We start from the raw sequence: 22,763 nt of genomic DNA on the forward strand, positions 1-22,763 counted from the left end.
AGACAACACAAACAGATGGAAAGATATAACATGTTTAGATTGGAAAAAGTGATATTGTTAAAAGGACCATACTACTGAAGGCAATCTACAGATTGACTGCAATCCCTATCAAAATACCAGTGGCATTTTTCAAAAAACTAGAAAAAATAATTTTAAAATTTATATGGAAACACAAAAGACCCTGGATAGTCAAAACAATCTTGAGAAAGAAGAACAGAGCTGGAGGAACCATGCTCCCAGACTTCAGACTATACTACAAGGCTGCAGTCATCAAAACAATGTGGTACTGGCACAAAAACAGACACATAGATCAAAGAAACAGAACAGAGAGCCCGGAAATAAACCCACACACTTATGATCAGTTAATCTATGACAAAGGAGCCAAAAATATACAATGGAGAAAAGACAGTCTCTTCAGTAAGTGGTGCTGAGAAACCTGGACAGCTACATGTAAAAGAATGAAAAATTAGGGGGCTTCCCTGGTGGCGCAGTGGTTGATAGTCCGCCTGCCGATGCAGGGGACACGGGTTCGTGCCCCGGTCCGGGAAGATCCCACATGCCGCGGAGCAGCTAGGCCCGTGAGCCATGGCCGCTGAGCCTGCACGTGCGGAGCCTGTGCTCCGCAACGGGAGAGGCCACAACAGTGAGAGGCCCGCATACCACAAAAAAAAAAAAAAAAAATGAAATTAGAACATTCTCTAACGTCATATACAAAAATAAACTCAAAATGGATTCAAGGGCTTCCCTGGTGGCGCAGTGGTTGAGAGTCCGCCTGCCGATGCAGGGGACACGGGTTCGTGCCCCAGTCCGGGAAGATCCCACATGCCGCGGAGCGGCTGGGCCCGTGAGCCATGGCCGCTGGGGCTGCGCATCCGGGGCCTGTGCTCCGCAACGGGAGAGGCCACAACAGTAAGAGGCCCGCGTACCGCAAAAAAAAAAAAAAAAAAAAAAAATGGATTCAAGATCTAAATGTAAGACCAGATACTATAAAACTCCTAGAGGAAAACACAGGCAGAACAGTCTTTGACATAAATCACAGCAATATATTTTTTGATCCATCTCCTAAAGCAAAGGAAACAAAAGCAAAAATAAACAAATGGGACCTAATTAAACTTAAAAGCTTTTGCACAGCAAAGGAAACCATCAACAAAATGAAAAGATAACCTACTGAATGGGAAATGATTACTTGCAAATGATAATGACCAATAAGGGGTTAATATCTAACAACTATAAACAGCTCATACAACTCAACATCAAAAAAGCAAACAACCTGATTACCAAATGGGCGGAAAACCTGAATAGACATTTTTCCAAGAGGAAATGCAGATGGCCAACAGGCACATGAAAAGATGCTCAACATCACTAATTATTAGAGAAATGGAAGTCAAAACTACAATGAGGCATCACCTCACAGCAGTAAGAATGCTATCATGAAAAAGGCTACAAATAATAAATGCAGGAGAGGGTGTGGAGAAAAGGAAACCCTCATACACTGTTGGTGAGGATGTAAATTGGTGCAGCCTCTGTGGAAAAACAGTATGGAGATTTCTCTAAAAACTAAAAGTAGAACTACCATATGACCCAGCAATTCCACTCCTGGGTATATATCCAAAAAATCCATAAACACTAATTCAGAAAGATACACACACCCCAGTATTCATAGCAGCATTATTTACAACTGCCAAGATATGGAAGCCACCTAAGTGTCATCAACAGAAGAATGGATAAAGAAGATGTGGTGTACATATACATGTATAATGGAATACTACTAGGCATAAAAAAAATTAAATTTTGCTATTTGCAGCAACGTGGATGGACTTGGAAGGCTAAGTGAAATAAGGCAGACAGAGAAGGACAAATACTGTATGATATCACTTATATGTGGAATGTAAAAAATATTAATACAACAAGCTAGTGAATAAAACAAAAAAAGAAGCAGACTCCGAGACAGAGAGATCAAACTAGTGGTTACCATGGGGAAAGGGGAGGGGGGAGGGGTAATATAGAGGTGGGTGGAAAAAAAAGGTTATTATGGGATTATATGAAATCATGTGTATGAAACTTTTGAAAACTGTAAACCTCTATAGTATTTTAAGACTCATTCAATTAAAAAAATAGTCTATTAAATTTTTAAAAATAGCCAGAAAATCACTGAAAAAGGAAACCCATAAGGGGTGATTAGCCCTAACAGATATTAAAGTATTTTTAAAGCCTTTATAATTACAACCGTGTGGTACTGGCACAAATACACCAGCAGGATAGAATACAAAGGCCAGAAATGGACCCAAGTATATATGAAAACATCTGGTAACTGTGGTATCTCTAAACACTGAGTCAAAAAGATGGAGGGGTGTTTTTTTGTTTTGTTTTGTTTATTGTTTGCGGTACGTGGGCCTTTCACTGTTGTGGCTTTTTTTTTTTTTTTAATGATGCTGGAACAACTGGGTAGCCACTTGTTGAAGAAAAACATTTTATCAGAGTTTCTCAACCTCGACACTATTGACATTTTGAGTCGGATCATTCTTTGCTGTGGGAGGCTGTCCTGTGCACTGCAGGATGTTTAGCAGCATCCTTGGCCTCTACCCACTAGATGTCAGGAGCATTCTTCCCCCTAGTTTTGACAACCCAAAATGTCTCCTGACACTGCTACACGTCCCCTGGGGGGACAAAATCGCCCCTGGTTGAGAACCATTTAATTAGAGCCATACTTCACACCATACACAAGATTAAACTCCAAAGGGATCAGAGACCTAAACATTAAAAAATGCAACCATACAAGTACTGAAAGAAAATAGGGGTGAATTATTCTTTGACCTCAGTCTAGGAAATGGCTCTCTAACTGTGACTCAAAATAGAGGCAATAAAAGAGAATATTGATAAATTTGAACATTCAATGTTTTTGCATGCTCAAACACCATTAACAAAGTCAAATGACAACTAAAAACTGAGAGAAAATACGCGCAACATATACCACAGAAAGGCTGAATCAGGAAGAAACAGAAAATATGAACAGACCAATCACAAGCACTGAAATTGAAACTGCGATTAAAAATCTTCCAACAGGGCTTCCCTGGTGGCACAATGGTTGAGAGTCCGCCTGCCGATGCAGGGAACACGGGTTCGTGCCCCGGTCTGGGAAGATCCCACATGCCGCGGAGCGGCTGGGCTTGGGAGCCATGGCCACTGAGCCTGCGCGTCCGGAGCCTGTGCTCCGTAATGGGAGAGGCCACAACAGTGAGAGGTCCGCATACCAAAAAAAAAAAAAAAATCTTCCAACAAACAAAAGCCCAGGACCAGATGGCTTCACAGGCGAATTCTATCAAACATTTAGAGAAGAGCTAACACCTATCCTTCTCAAACTCTTCCAAAATATAGCAGAGGGAGGAACACGCCCAAACTCATTCTACGAGGCCACCATCACCCTGATACCAAAACCAGACAAAGATGTCACAAAGAAAGAAAACTACAGGCCAATATCACTGATGAACATAGATGCAAAAATCCTCAACAAAATACTAGCAAACAGAATCCAACAGCACATTAAAAGGATCATACACCACGGTCAAGTGGGGTTTATTCCAGGAATGCAAGGATTCTTCAGTATACGCAAATCAATCAACGTGATACACCATATTAAAAAACTGAAGGACAGAACCATATGGTCATCTCAATAGACGCAGAGAAAGCTTTTGACAAAATTCAACACCCACTTATGATAAAAACCCTGCAGAAAGTAGGCATAGAGGGAACTTTCCTCAACATAATAAAGGCCATATATGACAAACCCACAGCCAACATCGTCCTCAATGGTGAAAAACTGAAAGCATTTCCACTAAGATCAGGAACAAGACAAGGTTGCCCACTCTCACCACTCTTATTCAACACAGTTTTGGAAGTTTCAGCCACAGCAATCAGAGAAGAAAAAGAAATAAAAGGACTCCAAATCGGAAAGGAAGAAGCAAAGCTGTCACTGTTTGCAGATGACATGATACTACTATACATAGAGAATCCTAAAGATGCTACCAGAAAACTACTAGAGCTAATCAATGAATTTGGTAAAGTTGCAGGGTACAAAATTAATGCACAGAAATCTCTGGCATTCCTATACACTAATGATGAAAAATCTGAAAGTGAAATTAAGAAAACACTCCCATTTACCATTGCAACAAAAAGAATAAAATATATAGGAATAAACCTACCTAAGGAGACAAAAGACCTGTATGCAGAAAATTATAAGATGCTGATGAAAGAAATTAAAGATGATACAAATAGATGGAGAGATATACCATGCTCTTGGACTGGAAGAATCAACATTGTGAAAATGACTCTACTACACAAAGCAAACTACAGATTCAATGCAATCCCTATCAAACTACCACTGGCATTTTTCACAGAACTAGGACAAAAAATTTCACAATTTGTATGGAAACACAAAAGACCCCGAATAGCCAAAGCAATCTTGAGAACGAAAAATGGAGCTGGAGGAATCAGGCTCCCTGACTTCAGACTATACTACAAAGCTACAGTAATCAAGACAGTATGGTACTGGCACAAAAACAGAAATATAGATCAGGGCTTCCCTGGTGGCGCAGTGGTTGAGAGTCCGCCTGCCGATGCAGGGGACACGGGTTCGTGCCCCGGTCCGGGAAGATCCCACGTGCCGTGGAGCGGCTAGGCCCGTGAGCCATGGCCGCTGAGCCTGCGCATCCGGAGCCTGTGCTCCACAACGGGAGAGCCCACAACAGTGAGAGGCCCACATACCACAAAAAAAAAAGAAAAAAAAAAGAAAAAGAAATATAGATCAATGGAACAGGATAGAAAGCCCAGAGATAAACCCATGCACATATGGTCACCTTATCTTTGATAAAGGAGGCAAGAATATACAGTGGAGAAAAGACAGCCTCTTCAATAAGTGGTGCTGGGAAGACTGGACAGCTACATGTAAAAGTATGAGATTAGAACACTCCCTAACACCATACACAAAAATAAACTCAAAATGGATTAAAGACCTAAATGCAAGGCCAGACACTATCAAACTCTTAAAGGAAAACATAGGCAGAACACTCTATGACATAAATCACAGCAAGATCCTTTTTGACCCACCTCCTAGAGAAATGGAAATAAAAATAAACAAATGGGACCTAATGAAACTTCAAAGCTTTTGCACAGCAAAGGAAACCATAAACAAGACCAAAAGACAACCCTCAGAATGGGAGGAAATATTTGCAAATGAAGCAACTGACAAAGGGTTAATCTCCAAAATTTAGTAGCAGCTCATGCAGCTCAATAACAAAAAAACAAACAACCCAATCCAAAAATGGGCAGAAGACCTAAATAGACATTTCTCCAAAGAAGATATACAGATTGCCAACAAACACATGAAAGAATGCTCAACATCATTAATCATTAGAGAAATGCAAATCAAAACTACAATGAGATATCATCTCACACCGGTCAGAATGGCCATCATCAAAAAATCTAGAAACAATAAACGCTGGAGAGGGTGTGGAGAAAAGGGAACACTCTTGCACTGCTGGTGGGAATGTAAATTGATACAGCCACTATGGAGAACAGTATGGAGGTTCCTTACAAAACTAAAAATAGAACTACCATATGACCCAGCAATCCCACTACTGGGCATATACCCTGAGAAAACCATAATTCAAAAAGAGTCATGTACCAAAATGTTCATTGCACCTCTATTTACAATAGCCAGGACATGACTCTTTTTGAATGGAAGCAACCTAAGTGTCCATCATCGAATGAATGGATAAAGAAGATGTGGCACATATATACAATGGAATACTACTCAGCCATAAAAAGAAACAAAATTGAGTTATTTGTAGTGAGGTGGATGGACCTAGAGTCTGTCATATAGAGTGAAGTAAGTCAGAAACAGAAAAACAAATACTGTATGCTAACACGTATATATGGAATCTAAGAAAAAAAAAAGTCATGAAGAACCTCGGGGTAAGACGGGAATGGAGACGCAGACCTACTAGAGAATGGACTTGAGGATGTGGGGAGGGGGAAGGGTAGGCTGTGACAAAGTGAGAGCGTGGCATGGACATATATACACTACCAAACGTAGAACAGACAGCTAGTGGGAAGCAGCCGCATAGCACAGGGAGATCAGCTCGGTGCTTTGTAACCACCTAGAGGGGTGGGATAGGGAGGGTGGGAGGGAGGGAGACGCAAGAGGGAAGAGATATGGGAACATGTGTATATGTATAACTGATTCACTTTGTTATAAAGCAGACACTAACACACCACTGTAAAGCAATTATACTCCAATAAAAATGTTAAAAAAATAATAAGAAAAACATATACCACAGAAATAAAAGGACTAATATCCCTAATAGATAAATACCTCTTAGAATTCAGGGACAAAGAAAGGAGCAAAAACCTGGTAGAAAAATGGGGACGGGGGGAGAAGCCTGAACAGACAATCCAGAAAAAAACATTAAAATGTTTCTTAAACTTAGGGAAAATTGTTCAAACTCACTCGTAATTAGAGAAATGCAAACAATACAGATACCATTTATCACCTATTAGATTAGGAAAAATTAAACAATATGACAACATTCTATTGGTGAAACTGCGGGAAAAACAGGTACTCACATACAATGCTGGTGGAAATTCAAACTTTTTGGATAACCTACCTGGAAGGGAATTTGGCAGTATCTAACAAAACTACATATGCACTCACTTTTTGCCCTAGCAATCCCACCAAACCTTCACCTCCAATAATACAAAAAGGTTATTCATTGCAGTATTGTTTATGAGATATTGAAAACAACCAAGGTGCCTATACACAGATGGAAGTATTTATCCATTAGTGATTTTAACCCTTTTTCTGTGGTTATGTACATGCAGTGATGGAATAAACTATAGGACATCCACATAATGTAGTACTATGCAGCTGTTAAAAAAATGAGGAAGATTTTTATGAGCTAATAAGGAGTGATTTCCAGGACGTACTCTTAAGTGACAAAGGTAAAGCCCAAAAGAGTGTCTATAGTATGCTACCCTTCATGTTACAAAGAAGGGTATATATGAAAATATGCAGGTATCCACTTATTTGTGTAAAAGAAATAGTCAATTCTGCTATAGCACAACATAGCCATCCTTATAAATCTCTACATTATGCAGAACTGCACAATAAAAACCGAAGGGTTTATAGAGAAAACAGAGCACAACACTCAAAAAGTTTCTGTGACACACACACACACACACACACACACACACACACACACACACACAGATAGGAACCTAATAAATAAACAGTAGCACAATTTTACACATGTGAAATGGTTAAGAAATACATAATACATGTGTCACTTTCCCTAAAAAAGGCCCTGAAGTTTGCTTGTGGAGTGGGCATCAGGAGGCGGGGTAGATGCAGGGGTACCTGAAATCAGAAGGCAGGCTGTAATAGCAGATGTGGACAGGGGTGGCTGCTAAGACACGGGGTGAATCGAGGGGGCACAGAGGTGTTTGAGGTGTGTGTATTTTGTGTGTTTTTACACAGCTCAGGTCAGCTGGGTGCAGTTTCTGCATTCACCTCGAGTTTCTCATGTGTGAAATTGTGCCTCGACACACGCAAAATTCACACTAAGCTCAACTTGTGCTCTAAGATATCAATCACGTTGGAACAAATTCACTTTTTCAAAACAAGAGTTACAGCAGAACTTACTGTATAGGAGAGATAAACCAGAAGCTAATGAGATTGGTTTACCAACAGGGCATAGGTGGGAATGGGGTAGAAAGAATGGGGGATGGGAAGGAGGTAGCAGGGTCAAGGCAGCGTGACACTCCTCTGAGTATATTTTTGGGGAGCTCTAACCCTTAGAACCTAGAGTAATATTTCACATACCCACCCCCGTAAATAAATAATTAACATCAGCCAGAATGTAAGGAGAATCCGAAGTGGAAAACACGCGGTAACAAATAAACCTAACTATATTACAAGCGAATATCCTAACCACACTGAAGGAGATGGGGAGGAAAATAGCTAACCTAAGTAACTTTGGAAAGAAGTATTTTTATTTTGTTGTTTTGTTTTAACCACAAATATTTATTGATGGATTGATGAATATAATTTTAAACAGAGCAATGAGACACAGCCATGGATTAAAACAGCGTGCTATACTGCCAAAGGAGGGCAAAGGCATAAATTTGCGAACTTTATATATTCAAGTCAAAGAGCCTCTGAGGTACTGAATCGAAAATTATCAGACAATCTTCCCTTTTACACAATTCCTGTGTTACATCACTTGATCCTAAAGTCAGAATGGTACGTCATACAGAATTTCTCATTCATTTATACTTGAGCCATCTCGCCTGGCCACTCCTCTGTCCCCCATTCTTTTCCCTTCCCTTTGCAGTGGTGTTCTTTGGCCATTCCCTTCCTAAAGAATTGCTTCTTCTTAAGCAAGAAAGCAAGCAAGCACGTAGTGAGTCAGAGAATATCCACCACAGGCAGATACATGCATGAATGGACTTAGGTGTTAGGATGGCAACAGCCTAATTCAGTGAGGTCTAAACTAAGCTGACTGGCAAAGAAGCTGCCCTGGCTCCTGGCTTGCTGAAAGGTCTACAATTGTACCTCAGGTTGTGCCACCATTGCCAGACCCCGTGTTTCTAAGCGATTAGCAGTGGAGGTAGGAAGCCAGTGTAACCAGGCGGCTAATGTGACAATACAGTCAATGCTTTGAACCTCTACTGGGAGCTGACTATGGCTTCTGACATAATCATTTGCCAAGTGCAAAAACCTTCAGGATACTAAGGATGATCTTGAAATCTCTTGGACAGGATGAGTCAGGCATCTCCATAACTCTAATCTTTCTACTTGGAAACGTGAAGTGAAAAACATCCCAGGGCACGCAACACTCAGGTATAAGCCACGCTACGGAGGTGGTAACACAGGAAGCTTTTAGGGTGCCCAGCCTCCTTGTTCAAAGAGCCATGAGGAAGTCCCCAGGCAAATTGTCAGGGCGGCTCTTCTGGTGGCAACAGTGCCCCAAAGCTGACCAGACCAGCAGGCAGAATCAGAGGCCAGAGGTCGAGTGACCCGGGCAAGCCACCTAGAAGGGATGGCTCGACACATTTTAAGAAGAACATTTCCATCCAGTAGCCCTTTGATGACAGAGCAGAGTACAAGGGACCGACAGATGGTCACATTCTTCTGAAGAGAGATGCTCCTGGGGAGAGAACATCCCAGAGGCTCATTTGTGAGCAAAGGTAAATAAAAACTGCCAGACCACAGAACCATCTTGTCAAGTTAGACATATATTTAAAGAGGTGCCTGGTAGAAGAGAGCGGATTTTGAGGTGTAACAAAGAGCACGCAAACTGAAAGATCTAGTGAATGGGGGGTTGGGGGACAGAGAAACAGGACGCAAAGGACAACTGGGAAAGGCTGAAGGAGCATGCTGAGGCCACAGTCGGCATCCGTGAAAGAGCTTGTTTGGCGGCTTCTTGGCTTGAGTCCCTCTCTCACTTTCTCAGTCTGGATGGATGTGTGGCATTCAGCAGCATAACTGGGGGGATGATATTTATACATGGGGAACTGGCGAATGGGTAGTGAAGAGAAATAGACTGGGTGTGCCATTCTGTAATGCCCTGTGTACCGGGAAAAGCCAGTATCCATCTTGATCTCCTCAAGCTCTTCCCTCCACAGTAACGTGGAAGTCTGAGATCCCATCCCCATGCGGGAGCTTCCCGGGGAGCAGCTGCGGCTCAAGCAACCATGTAGATGAAAGACAAAAGGAACTGTACACAAATATTGTACTTTAGTTAGTAAATTTGTTCTTTACAAGAGAATGAGTTAGAAATTCTGAAACGACTTTTTGTGTATACTAGGATTGAACAAATAAATAAACATGTTATGGATAATGACAGTTTGTCACCATTGGAGAAAGGAGTTAGAAAGAAGGGAAGAAAGATGTCAAGGATGAATACTGTGGTGTTGGATTAGAATCTAAAGTATCAGTATAAATTCATACATATATTCTCACACACACACATACACACATACATGGATATGCAGGTGGGTAGGCACAAAATAAATATGTGCACATGTGCATGTATGAGTATACAAACATACTTCCTAGCTCTGTCACCTGAGAGTGCCTTAGAAGCAATGACACTGGTAACACTGAGCACATCTAGTGCCCAGATCTTGTTTCTAAATACCACTCTCTGATAAGAGAAACCAGGACTCCTTTCCAGGGCTGGCCAGGGAAAATAGAAGATAAGCCTGGAATATCTTGAGAGGCCATCAAGCAAGAAAGTACTAAAATAAATAATAATAGTGGCATGTCAGAAAGGCACAGGAGCCAACCTGAAGGTGCTCCCGATGGCCAAATCTGGGACAATACAATAATGATAGTAATAGATGATAACACACAGTATAAAAGAACTGTCTATGAGTCTGTACTGTCTAATAAGTAATTGGGATAAGTAAATAAATACACGGGGGTGGGGTACCTCTTCCTTACAGAAGAATTCTAACTAATAAATGTAGAAATACTGATGGAAATTTTTTAAAATCACTGTTAGCCAAATATGACAGCAAAACTTTTTACAGACAGTAATCATCACAGGATGCTAAAATAGTTGGGTGAAATTATGTTGAGAAACAGGATACTTGCATACTTTCAAAATTTCGCCCCACAAGATACTTGTTGATTACAAACAGAAAATAGTAACTTCAGCTGCAAAAGCCTGGCAGACACGACCTTAACCAAGCGATCAAAGTTAACATCCGCAGTAAAAGGGCACGCCTATACATGAGCCCCCTGACATCATGCACTGAGGTAACACTTCTGTGGGATTCTTGCTAAAAATGAGTAACCTCAATCTAATCATAAGACAACATCAGACAACTCCAACTTGAAGGACATTCTAGAAAATAATTGGCTAGTACTCTTCAAAAGTGTCAAGGTCACGTAAGGCAAAGATTGAGGGACTATCACAAACTGAAGGACACTAAGGAGATTTGACAACTAAATGCAATGTGAGACCCTGGACTGGATCCTGGACCAGAGAAAGGACATTAGTGGGAGAACCGACAAAATCCAAATAAGGTTAATAGATTAGTTAATAGTATTTATGAATGTTAATCTCCTGGTTTCAATAAATGTACTATGGTTATGTAAGATGTTAACATTAGGAAAACCTAGATAAGGAGTATGTGGAAACTCTACTATTTTTTACAACTTCTCTGTTAAGTATAAAATTATTTCAAAATATAAAGTTAAAAATACATGTAAACTCTTAGCCATGGATATTTCACAATTGGGACTTAACACTCCAATGCCTATGATACATATATGGCTTCAGGAAAAGGTAGGTTCAACCAGGAAATGCTTAGTTCAGAATTTCTTTACTTTAAATAGCAAAATTTAGAAGACCACAGAAAATCTAATCTCAAATGGTTAGAAGTTGCCATGGTATATGACACTTTGGCCCTTAACGTACCATCATGGCATAGATTCCCATTTCAGAGTGTGGAGTCAGTTTATCATAGCAGTTCACCCTGATCCCCTGCTGAATGGAATGTCCAGCTTATCTGTTCTCATCAGTCAGGGCCCTTGGTCCACGCCCAGATCTGCGAATACGTGGAATATTCACGTGCTCTTGCCCTGCGTAAGCCTAAGGCAGGCATTCCCAAGAGATTATAGCACTCTTTCCCACATAGTCCCCACCGCCCCTACTGATCAGGGTCAGCACTTGAGCTGAACCATCTATTGCTGTGTTCGGCCTGCACTCAGGTCTATGGGGACTCTTGAGGTCTAAGTCCCTGCTTAGATTCTGCTGTCCAGATAGACAGGCATGGAAGTCACCCTTCCTCGAATATGGGAAGAGACTCCAGCAGTCTCACCAGTGTCCTTCTCCAAGCTTCATCAGTGATCCAGGGTAGACTGTCTAATGGTCCCTGTGGTATTAGATAAAGATGCTTGACATGAGATGGAGCCTGATGACAAAAGTTGACCAGGTTCCAGAGAAACACTGAGGCCTAAATCCTTATCATCAGGAGTGACAGTTAACTTATTCCAATCGTGTTCACAGTAATATTCTTTGTCAGACTTCATAAAATGAACGAGGAAAGAATATCAGAGATTCTTTGTCATTAGTTTTCTAACTTATCACACTGTGGCATCCAGGGATATTAAAATAAAAACCTGTCAAGTCACACTTTTCTTATTAAGGGGATGCATTTGCAGGACGGGGGACATTCCAACAGCCTTATTCAGAAGTAAATGGAGGTCATCACTCAAATTCGGACCCAGACCCCTTTGGTCATAGTCCAGAGCTATAAACAATGACGATGTTTACTCTTCCATTTTCTATCGAGAAGAAAAAAATAGGACTTACCAGAAGGCAGCTTCTGAGAAAAACTAAACTAGCTTACAGAAGAATCAGAAGGCTGAGAGTGGAGTTCCGAGCCAGGAGAGATTAAAGACTAGTGCCGGCAGGAGAGGGTATTTCAGTAGTATTTACCCGCCCTAGGATAAAGACCTTCTCACTGCCTCACCCTCCCTCCCATCCCCAGCTCCCTCTTCTCTTATCCAGTCTCTCCCCTCCTTCCCTTTCTCCATGGGTGCACATTAGAGATTTTCAATATTCCAGTGGTTTATAAGAGTTAGGACTAAGAAACGCTACCAAGCCTTTCCTTTGCTATAAAAGAATTATACAGGGCTTCCCTGGTGGCGCAGTGGTTGAGAGTCCGCCTGCCGATGCAGGGGACACGGGTTCGTGCCCCGGTCCAGGAAGATCCCACATGCCGCGGAGCGGCTGGACCCGTGAGCCACGGCCTGCGCGTCTGGAGCCTGTGCTCCGCAGTGGGAGAGGCCACAACAGTGAGAGGCCCGCGTACCGCAAAAAAAAAAAAATAATAATAATAATAATAATAATTATACATACCACAGAGTCCCAGACAAGTCTCGTTTTGCTTTTACAAAATATCTTCATAGTTTTGCAGGCTCTCTCAGAAGTATTCTGTTGTTTTATGACCTTTCTCAAAATGGTACTGTCCATCCAAATTAAGTCTCTCTTGCTTCAGCTTAGGTATTTCCCTTTATCTCATCTAGTTTGCTCCTTTAAACCAGTTCAGAAAAATTCTAACTTTGGTATGAAACCTTTGACATACAAATTCCTCCCTAATACTAAACCTTCTATTTCTCCATTCTGCCTAAAGAAATAATTTCAAATCCTTAGCCCAACTACTCTCCAGCCTCTGTGCAATCTGGTCCTAACTTACCTTCCCAGATGGATTTCCCACAAGTCCTTTGTACACACCCTAGACCTCAGCCAAACCAAACTCCATGTGCTTCTCTAGAAAAATATCCCGCACTCTCAAAACAATATTGCCACTTGGAATGCCCTTTCCCCTATTATAGCTTATTTATTTCTTCATTTTGAGAAAAAAAAATTAACCCAACACCTACTATTAATAAGTACTAGAAGGATACAAAAATGAATGAGACATAATCTCTGCCATCCAGAGTACATGACTACTAGAGGAAATTATGTGGTACTGAGTATCAGGTGTTAAGACCTAACTGGTGTGGGGTGTTAGAATGGGGTCAATGTTAGGATTAAACTTCATGGAAAAGGTAGCATTTGAGAAGACCCTGAAGGATGGGGTCGAATTCTGAAGAAGATTACAGGCCGAGGAAACCATGACAGCAAGCACACAGAGGCAGGAGAAAATGGAGTGTATATACATAAATTCAGATACTTTGCTTTGGCTGCAGTGCTTCAATAGACCAGATCTTGAAGGATCCTGAATGTCAGACTGAAATGTTTGAATTTATTCCATACGCAGAGGAAATTACTGAAGGGTTCTGAGCACAGAAATAACATGATCAGAAAGAGCAATGCTTTATGAAGATACGAGGCTGTGTGTGTACAGGATTAATTTCCTCCATTTCTAGTATGGTATTCTTCATGGTATACTAGGGAGAGAAAAGCCTGACTTGAGTTTCAAATATAGGATTGCAGGAGTGGGGATGCCTATCACACCCTCCATTTAACTCACCTGTCTGGTCTTTGCAGCAGGTAGACAGATCTGGGAAACTGGCCATAAGTAGTTTGTGACTCTGTAGCTGCTATTCCAATATGGTATTTTTCTTAGAGTAAATCAGCACAGCACCTAGCATGTGGAACACAGCTACTGACCCTAGCAAATACTTTTTCCCTCTATACCCATTTTCAAGGGTCATCAGAAGCAATTTGCTTTTGGCACTGTCAGCTCTCCTGCTCTCTGCCATAAACTGCAGAGATCATTATCATCTTGACACCCCACGGAACATCACACTTGTTCATGTTTTCCTCCCTTGACTGAGGAACTGGAAGTAGCAAGCACGTCAGATGCCTCAGACACAAGCAAGCCAGGGGCAAAAGCCTGGTACTTCATCAGTCAAGGTCCAGTCAGGAAAACAGAAACCACACCAGTTATTTTAAAAGAGAGAATTCAATACAGTGAAGGCATTATAAGACTGACATGGCAAATGGGAAACTGAGGTGACACAGATATAGTGACTGCAGAAAGCAGCTGACACTCCGAGGGCAGAACCTAAGAAGGAGCAGCTGGTGCGGAAATGTTTGCAGAGGCCCAGCAATAACAGTGCAGAGTATGGAAGAACAGATTTGCAGCTGACAGACAACAGCTTAATAGCCAGCACAATAGCTAAGGAAAGAATTAGCCAATGAGTCTGGTTCATATTAAATATTGTGAGAAATAAAGAAAATTCCCTATTGCTAACTTTAGCTTTGGAATTCTTTCTTTCTTTTTAAAACATTAGCCTGACTGTGGAACAGCCAATAAAATTACTTGTTTGTACACATCATTACAGAACATTCTCAGGTTGACATTCTCTTGCATGCCTGTGACATTTCATTGTTCAGAGTATAAGCAGACAATGGAATACTAGTTGCGATAAAAAGGAACGAATTACTGATACACACAAAAAAGGATGGATCTCAGAGGCATTATGCTGAGTGAAAGAAGCCAGTCTCAAAAGGTATGATTCCATTTATATGACACTTTCAAAAAGACAAAACCATAGTGATGGAGGACAGACTAGGGGTTGCCACAGGTAGGAGGAGGGGGAGACTGTGACCAGAAAGGGATAGCACGAGGGACTTTGCTGGGATAATGGGAAATGTTCTGAATCCTGACTGTGGTAGGGTTACAGGAGTCTATGCATGTGATAACATTCATAGAGCTGTACTCAAAAAGGAGTCAATTAAAAAAATGAAAAAAACAGGGGAAAGGTAAAGAAGGAGCATGCATGGCTTGTGTGCGAGAAAGTATTGCCTTTTTGTTTTTGTCTTTTAAATCTGCTGTGGTAAGGTCAAGTATGACTCCACGGAGCTTTTGCCACATCTGGCCTGAGTTACAAGGGGAAAGTGTCCCTTGGCGTGAGACCGGATGTTCAGCAGCTCTTCGGTTACCGCACACCTCGGAGACCCCAGCTGAGGGCAAGGCACAGAGGGTGAGGGAGGAACCTCCCCACGCCTCTGGGCTGTTCTGGGACTCACACTGCCAGCTCCTATGATCTAGGGGAGGGTATTTGTGCTGTTCGCAGCAGTTCAAAGCCTCCTTCTTCCCTGCACTTCAAAGCCTGGCCTGCTTTTCCCCCACTCATGGCTTTTATTTGGCGCTAGCGACCTTTGAGGATTGACGCTGAGTGGACCTTGGCAGTGACCCCACTAATTGGCAAAGCTGGCCACAGGGGATGAATAAGATACTCACTGGCAGCAACATCACAGTGACTGTGGTCCAGTGAGCCTTGTTTTGTGTTCTTGACAGTCCAGAGCAGTTCCCATGAATAAACAACTGAGCGGCGGTGGGAAGCGTGCTTCCTCCCAGCCTGCCTGTAGTCCTCTTTTCCATTCGCGTGGAGACTACTTTCCACACATGCTTCAAAACGCAATTTTGTTGTGCTCTGCACATTTAAATTACTTCATTAATAGAATGCCATTAAACAAAGGGTTGCTGAACTTTGAAATACATACAGTCATTTTGCATTCCATCACCCTAAGAAGTTTTGTTCAATTCCAGCTGAGATCAAAAGGAGGGAGATTCTCCGCAGTTCCACAGTCTTTCAGAAAGCCTCTCAGGGTGAAAACTGCACCACTGCCATTGCCACCGCTGTTCAAGCTCTGCTCAGTAGGGGCAGATCTCTCTCTCATACACAAAATGTCTATCAGTCTATCAACAGAATGGGATTCAAAAGTGAATGAGCACGGTACTCTTTTGTGTGTGGCTTCTTTCGTTCCACGTGATTTTTTTGAGGTCAGTGTTATATGTATCAATGGCATGTTCTTGTTTATTACTGTGTAGTATTCCATGGTATGAATACAGTAGTCCACAACTTGTTTATCCTTTCTGCTGTTGGTGGATATTTCTAGTCAGGGCTTTTTTTTTTTTGCGGGGGGCGGGGGGAGGCTTTTATGAATAAACTTGCTGTAAATATTTTTGTGAAAGGCTTTTTGTGGACATACTCATATTTCTTACCTCCGTATACCTAAGAGGGAATTTAAAGGTAGACATATGTTCTATTGATACAAATAATAAATGCTGGAGAGAATGTGGAGAAAAGGGAACCCTCCTACACTGTTGGTGGGAATGTAAATTGATACAGCCACTATGGAGAACAGTATGGAGGTTCCTTAAAAAACTAAAAACAGAGGTACCATATGATCCAGCAATCCTACTCCTGGGCATATATCTGAAGAAAACTCTAATTCAAAAAGATACTTGCACCCCAATGTTTATAGCAGCACTATTCACAATAGCCAAGACATGGAAACAACCTAAGTGTCCATCGACAGATGAATGGATAAAGAAGATGTGGCACATACATACAATGGAATATTACTCAGCCACAGAAAGAAACAAAACTGAGTTATTTGTAGTGAGGTGGATGGACCAAGAGTCTGTCATACAGAGTGAAGTAAGTCAGAAAGAGAAAAACAAATACCGTATGCTAACACACATATGTAGAATCTAACCAAAAAAATGGTTCTCGTGAACCTAGGGACAGGGCAGGAATAAAGATGCAGACGTAGAGAATGGGCTTGCGGACACGGGGAGGGGGAAGTTGGTAACCTGGGACGAAGTGAGAGAGTGGCATGGACATATGTACACTACCAAATGTAAAATAGCTAGTGGGAAGCAGCCGCATAGCACAGGGAGATCAGCTCAGTGCTCTGTGACCACCCAGAGGGGTGGGATACGGAGGGTGGGAAGGGGGGAGATGCAAGAGGGAGGGGATATGGGGGTATATGTATACGTATAGCTGATTCACTGCGTTATACAGCAGAAACTAACACAACACTGTAAAGCAATTATACGCCAATAAAGATGTTTTAATAAATAAATAAATAAATAAAAGAAAGGGATGACTTGGAAAAGCAGACATGACAATGATAAGGCCATTTTTCCCAGTCCTGAATATTTGTGTATTTTAGCACTTTAAATAGATATTAGTGTATACAGTGGTTAAAAGAAGAACTCAGTAGGCACCTGTTCCCAAATATCTTCCTCTTAGCCTACAACCACTGTCCAGAATTCTGCTTGAGAGATTTATTCCTTTGGGTTTATCACCAGGAGTTCTCAGCATGTTGATGTGAGCTCACCTGCAGGCTTCTTTCCAGCCTCGCAACTGGCTGGGAGAGTGGCATGAAGGGTTTGGGCACGTGGGGTGCTGCATTCAGGCCCTCTGGGGAAGTGTGAAGGCCTTGCTTTGCCTGGGAAAGAGTGGTGACAAAGGAGGAACCAGGAAAGGGACAGGGAAAGCCTAGGATGGGCCCTAAACTTTGACTTACCTCATCGTTTTGTTTTCCCCATGGTTGTACACTTTGGTAAAGGTTGGAGTTGAGAAGAAAGGAAAGGGAGAAGCACAGTAGGAGTTTAACGTGATGTTATTGAACATGTTTGGAAGATAGGAGCCCAGTGTGAGCCAGTAGGAGACTCTGGGACATTCTCAAGGGAATAACAGTGCTATGTAATTGTAGCAGTAAGAGCGATATGTGAAGAAGGTATTGCCAGACTCTTTTAAGCCTTCCAGAAAGATCAAAGCACTTCATATTTATGTACAACACATACACACACTCCAGTGAAGAAAAATCTGAGGCAGCCAAGTTCCCCTCTATCTCACAGACAGGCCATAATATGTGCAGAAACGCAAAGACTCGGTCTAAGGACAACAAGCCCCAGGGTAGAATGAGAATAAGATCTCAGATCACCTACTAGGAACCCAGCGTGGCCTGCAATGGACATCTTCGCTCTAAGGTTTTATTCCTGTATTCAAATGTGCCACAGCATCCGTTCTCTAGTAAACAATTCTCATGTTTAAGACAGCATGATAGTAATAAATCAGCTCTGAAAGTCTACTGGTATAAATGCCATGTGGTATCGGTTAGATCACAAACCAAAGCCAATTTTTCAAAACACTTCCTGCTGGAATTACCACAACATTTTAACAGATGTCTTTTGGAAAGTTCTGAAGCAAAACAAGCCCCCATCAGAGTATGAAATAAAACCAAAAACAAAGTAAACTGTGGACGGATTATTTTTTTTCTTTCGGCAGTAAGAGAAAGATTGGAGAAAGTCTTGAGATCTTTGGAGAAATACTTGTTCATAGCCACAAAAGTGGAGAAATTAACTTTTCTCTCACACACACACCACAAGGAGAAACTGGGGTTTGGAAAATATTCCTTCATCATTCACCAAAGAAATTTCTTTGACAGCTTTGAGTACAATGTCTGTTATTTCTTGCTCTGAACACTGGTTATAACTCCAGCTTTTGTTGAAGGAGTTCCATAGGAAGCTAGGGTAACAATTTGAGGCTATAACTAATGGGGCCAGCAGGGACAGAAATGCAGTGAAAGCATCAAAGAAGCATCTTTTGTCAGGGACAAGATGACTGGTGGTGGCTGATTCTAAAATGGTGCAGTACGGAGTCTGAGGCCTCTCAAAATCAGTGGGAGGACCAGAGTGGAAGCCTGGAAAAGGAAGGAGATATTTCTTTCTGCACCTTTCTTCAATGTTTTGTTATGAAAAGTTTCATGAAAAGTACAGAAAAGTCAAAAGAACCATACAGTGAACACGCATATAACTCATGAAGGTGATATTAGTTTTCATCTGACAATTTGTTTATACTGGGGCTGATTCTGACCCTCATCAAAGAAGTGCTTTTGAATGAATGAATGAGTGGTCTAACAATCTTGCCACACACTTACTCTGGGGAAGCCAATGTTGCTCACTGCTACTCGTGCATGGAGTAATAATTCCAAAAGCAGATTTCCCCATGGGTCTGCTTCTGTCATCTGCTGTTTCGGATGCTTCTTGTTCATGCTGATTTGTCTCCTCCTTGCCTTGTTATCTTTGACTTTGTGCTGGATGTTATACTGAAAAATTGTATGTAGAAATAATTTGACCGCTTCTTTATAGAAGATTTTTGTTTGCTTATGCCAGGCACACGGGGGTGTTAGCAGTACGACAAATATTTACTGAGTATTACTGAGGCAGTAGGAATACAGTTATGAACAAGAAATGGTTCCTGCCCTTACAAGTCTTAGTCTGAAATAAGCAACAGGATTAATTTAAATAGAGCCTTTAAAGAATAATTTCGTTCACACAAGTTTGATCAGCATGTAGCTTTTCCTAACCTTATCCATCTACGTTAAGGAATAGCATGCTGGGCCATGCAGAGATACCCCAAGGTAGCAGTTCTCTTGCAGTTTTATTTCTTAGATAAGTTAAGAAAAAACTGTATGAACTGACTATTGTATTTGCCATATAAAAACCTAATCAGAAATAATCAGAATGATTTTATTTCCTTTGACCAAATACCCAGGAAAGAGGATGCTTTAAAACACTTCGCTAGGGACTTCCCTTGTGGCGCAGTGGTTAAGAATCCGCCTGCCAACGCAGGGGACACCGGTTCGCGCCCTGGTCCCGGAAGATCCCACATGCCGCAGAGCAACTAAGCCCATGCGCCACAACTACTGAAGCCCACACACCTAGAGCCCGTGCTCCACAACAAAAGAAGCCACCGCAGTGAGAAGCCCGCGCACTGCAACGAAGAGTAGCCCCCGCTTGCCGCAACTAGAGAAAGCCTGCGCACAGCAACGAAGACCCAATGCAGCCAAAAATAAATAAATGAACAAATAAAAATAAATGTATATTAAAAAAACACTACACTAAGGCAGTTACTAATTCATGGCAAGAATAAAACCATAGCTCACGTGAATATTATAAACTTAAATACTCTACACAGACAGACCATCTGCAGGGGCTTGAGTGCTTGTGTCTAGGTGGTGGAACCAACGAACACAATCCTTCCACACACGAGCTCAAGAGTACCTAGTTTCAGCCCTCACAAGCTGGAGGTTGGAGCTACTATCAAAAGAGTGGATTGTACACCTGAAAACTAACACAATATTGTAAATACTTCCATTTAAAAAATTAAATTTAAAAAAAGAGTGGAGACGCTGATTAGCTGAGAAGGAATCTTCTGTGGAGTGTAACCCACGCAGACCTTGATTTAATGATGGTGACCAAAACTGAATGGTCTGAGCTCTCTCTCTGGACTTGCCGTCCTTAGTCATGTCCAGGTGTCACCTCATGTTTGTTTAATGGGATGGGGGCGTTTCTCAAACAGATGAGAAATAAAAACCACGCCTCATCCCTCACTCCTGGAAAAAATACTCAACAGGAAAGCTGACTAAGGAGATTTAAGACAAACTACCAAAATTACTATATTAACATCACTAATATATTTTCTGCCTTGCAGTTCCCTCCTGTGTAATCTTTTGAAATCCTTTCATGAGACACCTTTTGTTTCTTGGAAACAGGTTCGATTTCCATGTAGGCTTTGCATTCAGGTTCCTTTTCCTACTTCCATGAGTTCTCTATTTTGCACACTACAGTGTCTTACTCGAGACCTGCACATCACTACCTATGACTGATTCTTATGACAGAGCCAAGTTAGTCTCTGGCCACATATACCACATCTGTCAAAATGATCGCTTTCAACGTGGGAGCCACAGACCCTATGAAATTATCTTCTTAAATAAGAGCTAGATCAAAGTTAACTGGGCCTCAGGAGATGGCATTTGCTTTGCTTAAAAGTTAATGAGCAACCCTGTCAGTTAAAATTTAGAAACTTAGAACAGAATTAGACCTTGAGTGTTCCTCCCCTCTGAAACATGTCTGCCATAGGCTTAAGAAGAACTAGAACTGCACACACCAATGCTAAGCCTCTGATGGAACCGAGCATTCCTTGGGGTTTCCTCTATTTGTTTTCACCTCTTTGCACTAAGATGGTAAGTACCCTTGAAGTCCGTGGTGTCTGCTTCCTCCTGAGATCTTGAGCATGACCCTTACTTTATTTGGGTTTCCCATCACTGTTAAGACACACAGAGCTGGTATCATTCAAGTGCACAGATAATTTGTTGAGTTCTTGCAATGAGGAGGCATTTTGCTGACATCATGGAAGACTGAAAGGAAAATTAAATATGGCCCCTGACCTCTAGGAATTCATAAGCTAATAGATGAAAAGACACATCCAGGGATAATTCACGTTACAGTAAAGCAATGCTATATGGAAAGTGCTGTACTAGAGGGCTAACTGAATCCAAAGCTGACATGGTTTAGAGTTTAAAAGAGTTTCACTGTCCTTCTCAAGTAGATCCTGCAAAGGGGATTCTGGTTACTAGATTAGTCTCCTAACAGGATTGGCTACATGATTTGTGGGGCCCAGTGCAAAATGAAAATGCAGGACCCATTACTCAACAACTAAGAATTTCAAGACGGGGACAGCATCTAACCAAGCATGGAGCCCTTCTGAGCGTGGGGCCCTATGTGACTACACAGGTCACATGCCCATGAAACCGGCCCTGTCTTCAAATACAAACTATGAATATGAGGAAGGGGCAAATTTGGAGCAGTCCAGAGGAGGAAGTAATACACAAGAAAATTTCTTCCGAAGAGTTCAGAGGAAAATGAACTCACTCTAAGAAGATAATTTGGTCTTTCCCAAATTAGCAAACGGGATTGGGATCCAAAAGATATAAAGTTACAATTTACAAAGATAATTTCACAGATATTTTACAGCTACGTGGTAAGGATAATAATAATAGGAACAGTAGCTGACACTAACCCACAGAGCTTCTTAAGTGCCCAGATTCTTCTAAGCCTATTATTTATATTTACTCATTTAATCCTCAAAATGGCCCTGGAAGGTAGATACTATTCTTTTCCTATCTTAAGGACAAGAAAACTGACCTTAGAGCCCCTGGTCACGCAGCAAATAAGTGGTAGAAGCAGGATTCAAACTCAGTCTAGCTCCAGAATCTGTGCTCTTAACCATAACCACTATTTATGCTACTTCTCATAAAACCAAGACGCATTCCGAAGGATGGAAGGGAGTGACCCCAATATATTCATTCATTAATATCATATATTTGACTTAACCAGATACTGTGTGTTGTGTGCATGTTTTTAATTTTTTCTTTTTTTGCATTTCATGTTCATAGTTTAACAGCACCCGTTCGCCCTCCCCCACTGAATGTTGCCACATGACCCCATGGAGTAGAAAGGTACTGGTTCTGAGAACGTTCCGTCACAGCCTATCCCATTCTCTCTATACACTTTCACTTTCTTCTCTCTTTCTTTATGGCAAACTGTGTTGTTTCTAACTAACTAACAGGTATTCTTTTAAATCAATTTAAAGAGCGGTA

General features: G+C 41.6%; 1 protein-coding gene and 1 long non-coding RNA gene across 6 annotated transcripts in view; one reads left to right on the forward strand and one right to left on the reverse strand.

Annotated features, from left to right (window-relative positions):
* NHS (NHS actin remodeling regulator) overlaps window positions 1-22,763 on the forward strand; it is a 340,931-nt gene that overhangs the window by 304,901 nt on the left and 13,267 nt on the right. For 3 of the 4 annotated variants that reach the window (XM_032618769.1, XM_032618773.1, XM_032618772.1), the window contains one exon: window positions 22,560-22,622. The exons of the other annotated variant lie outside the window; for it this stretch is intronic. In XM_032618769.1, coding sequence (XP_032474660.1) covers window positions 22,560-22,622 — 63 coding nt within the window. The remainder of the gene's footprint in view (window positions 1-22,559; window positions 22,623-22,763) is intronic. 4 annotated transcript variants of the gene reach the window in all.
* Window positions 1-22,763, reverse strand: part of LOC116746983 — a 78,170-nt gene that overhangs the window by 38,209 nt on the left and 17,198 nt on the right. The gene's annotated exons all lie outside the window — the stretch shown is intronic.

This window comes from Phocoena sinus, chromosome X (genome assembly GCF_008692025.1).
Source record: "Phocoena sinus isolate mPhoSin1 chromosome X, mPhoSin1.pri, whole genome shotgun sequence".
Taxonomy (NCBI): Eukaryota; Metazoa; Chordata; class Mammalia; order Artiodactyla; family Phocoenidae; genus Phocoena; species Phocoena sinus.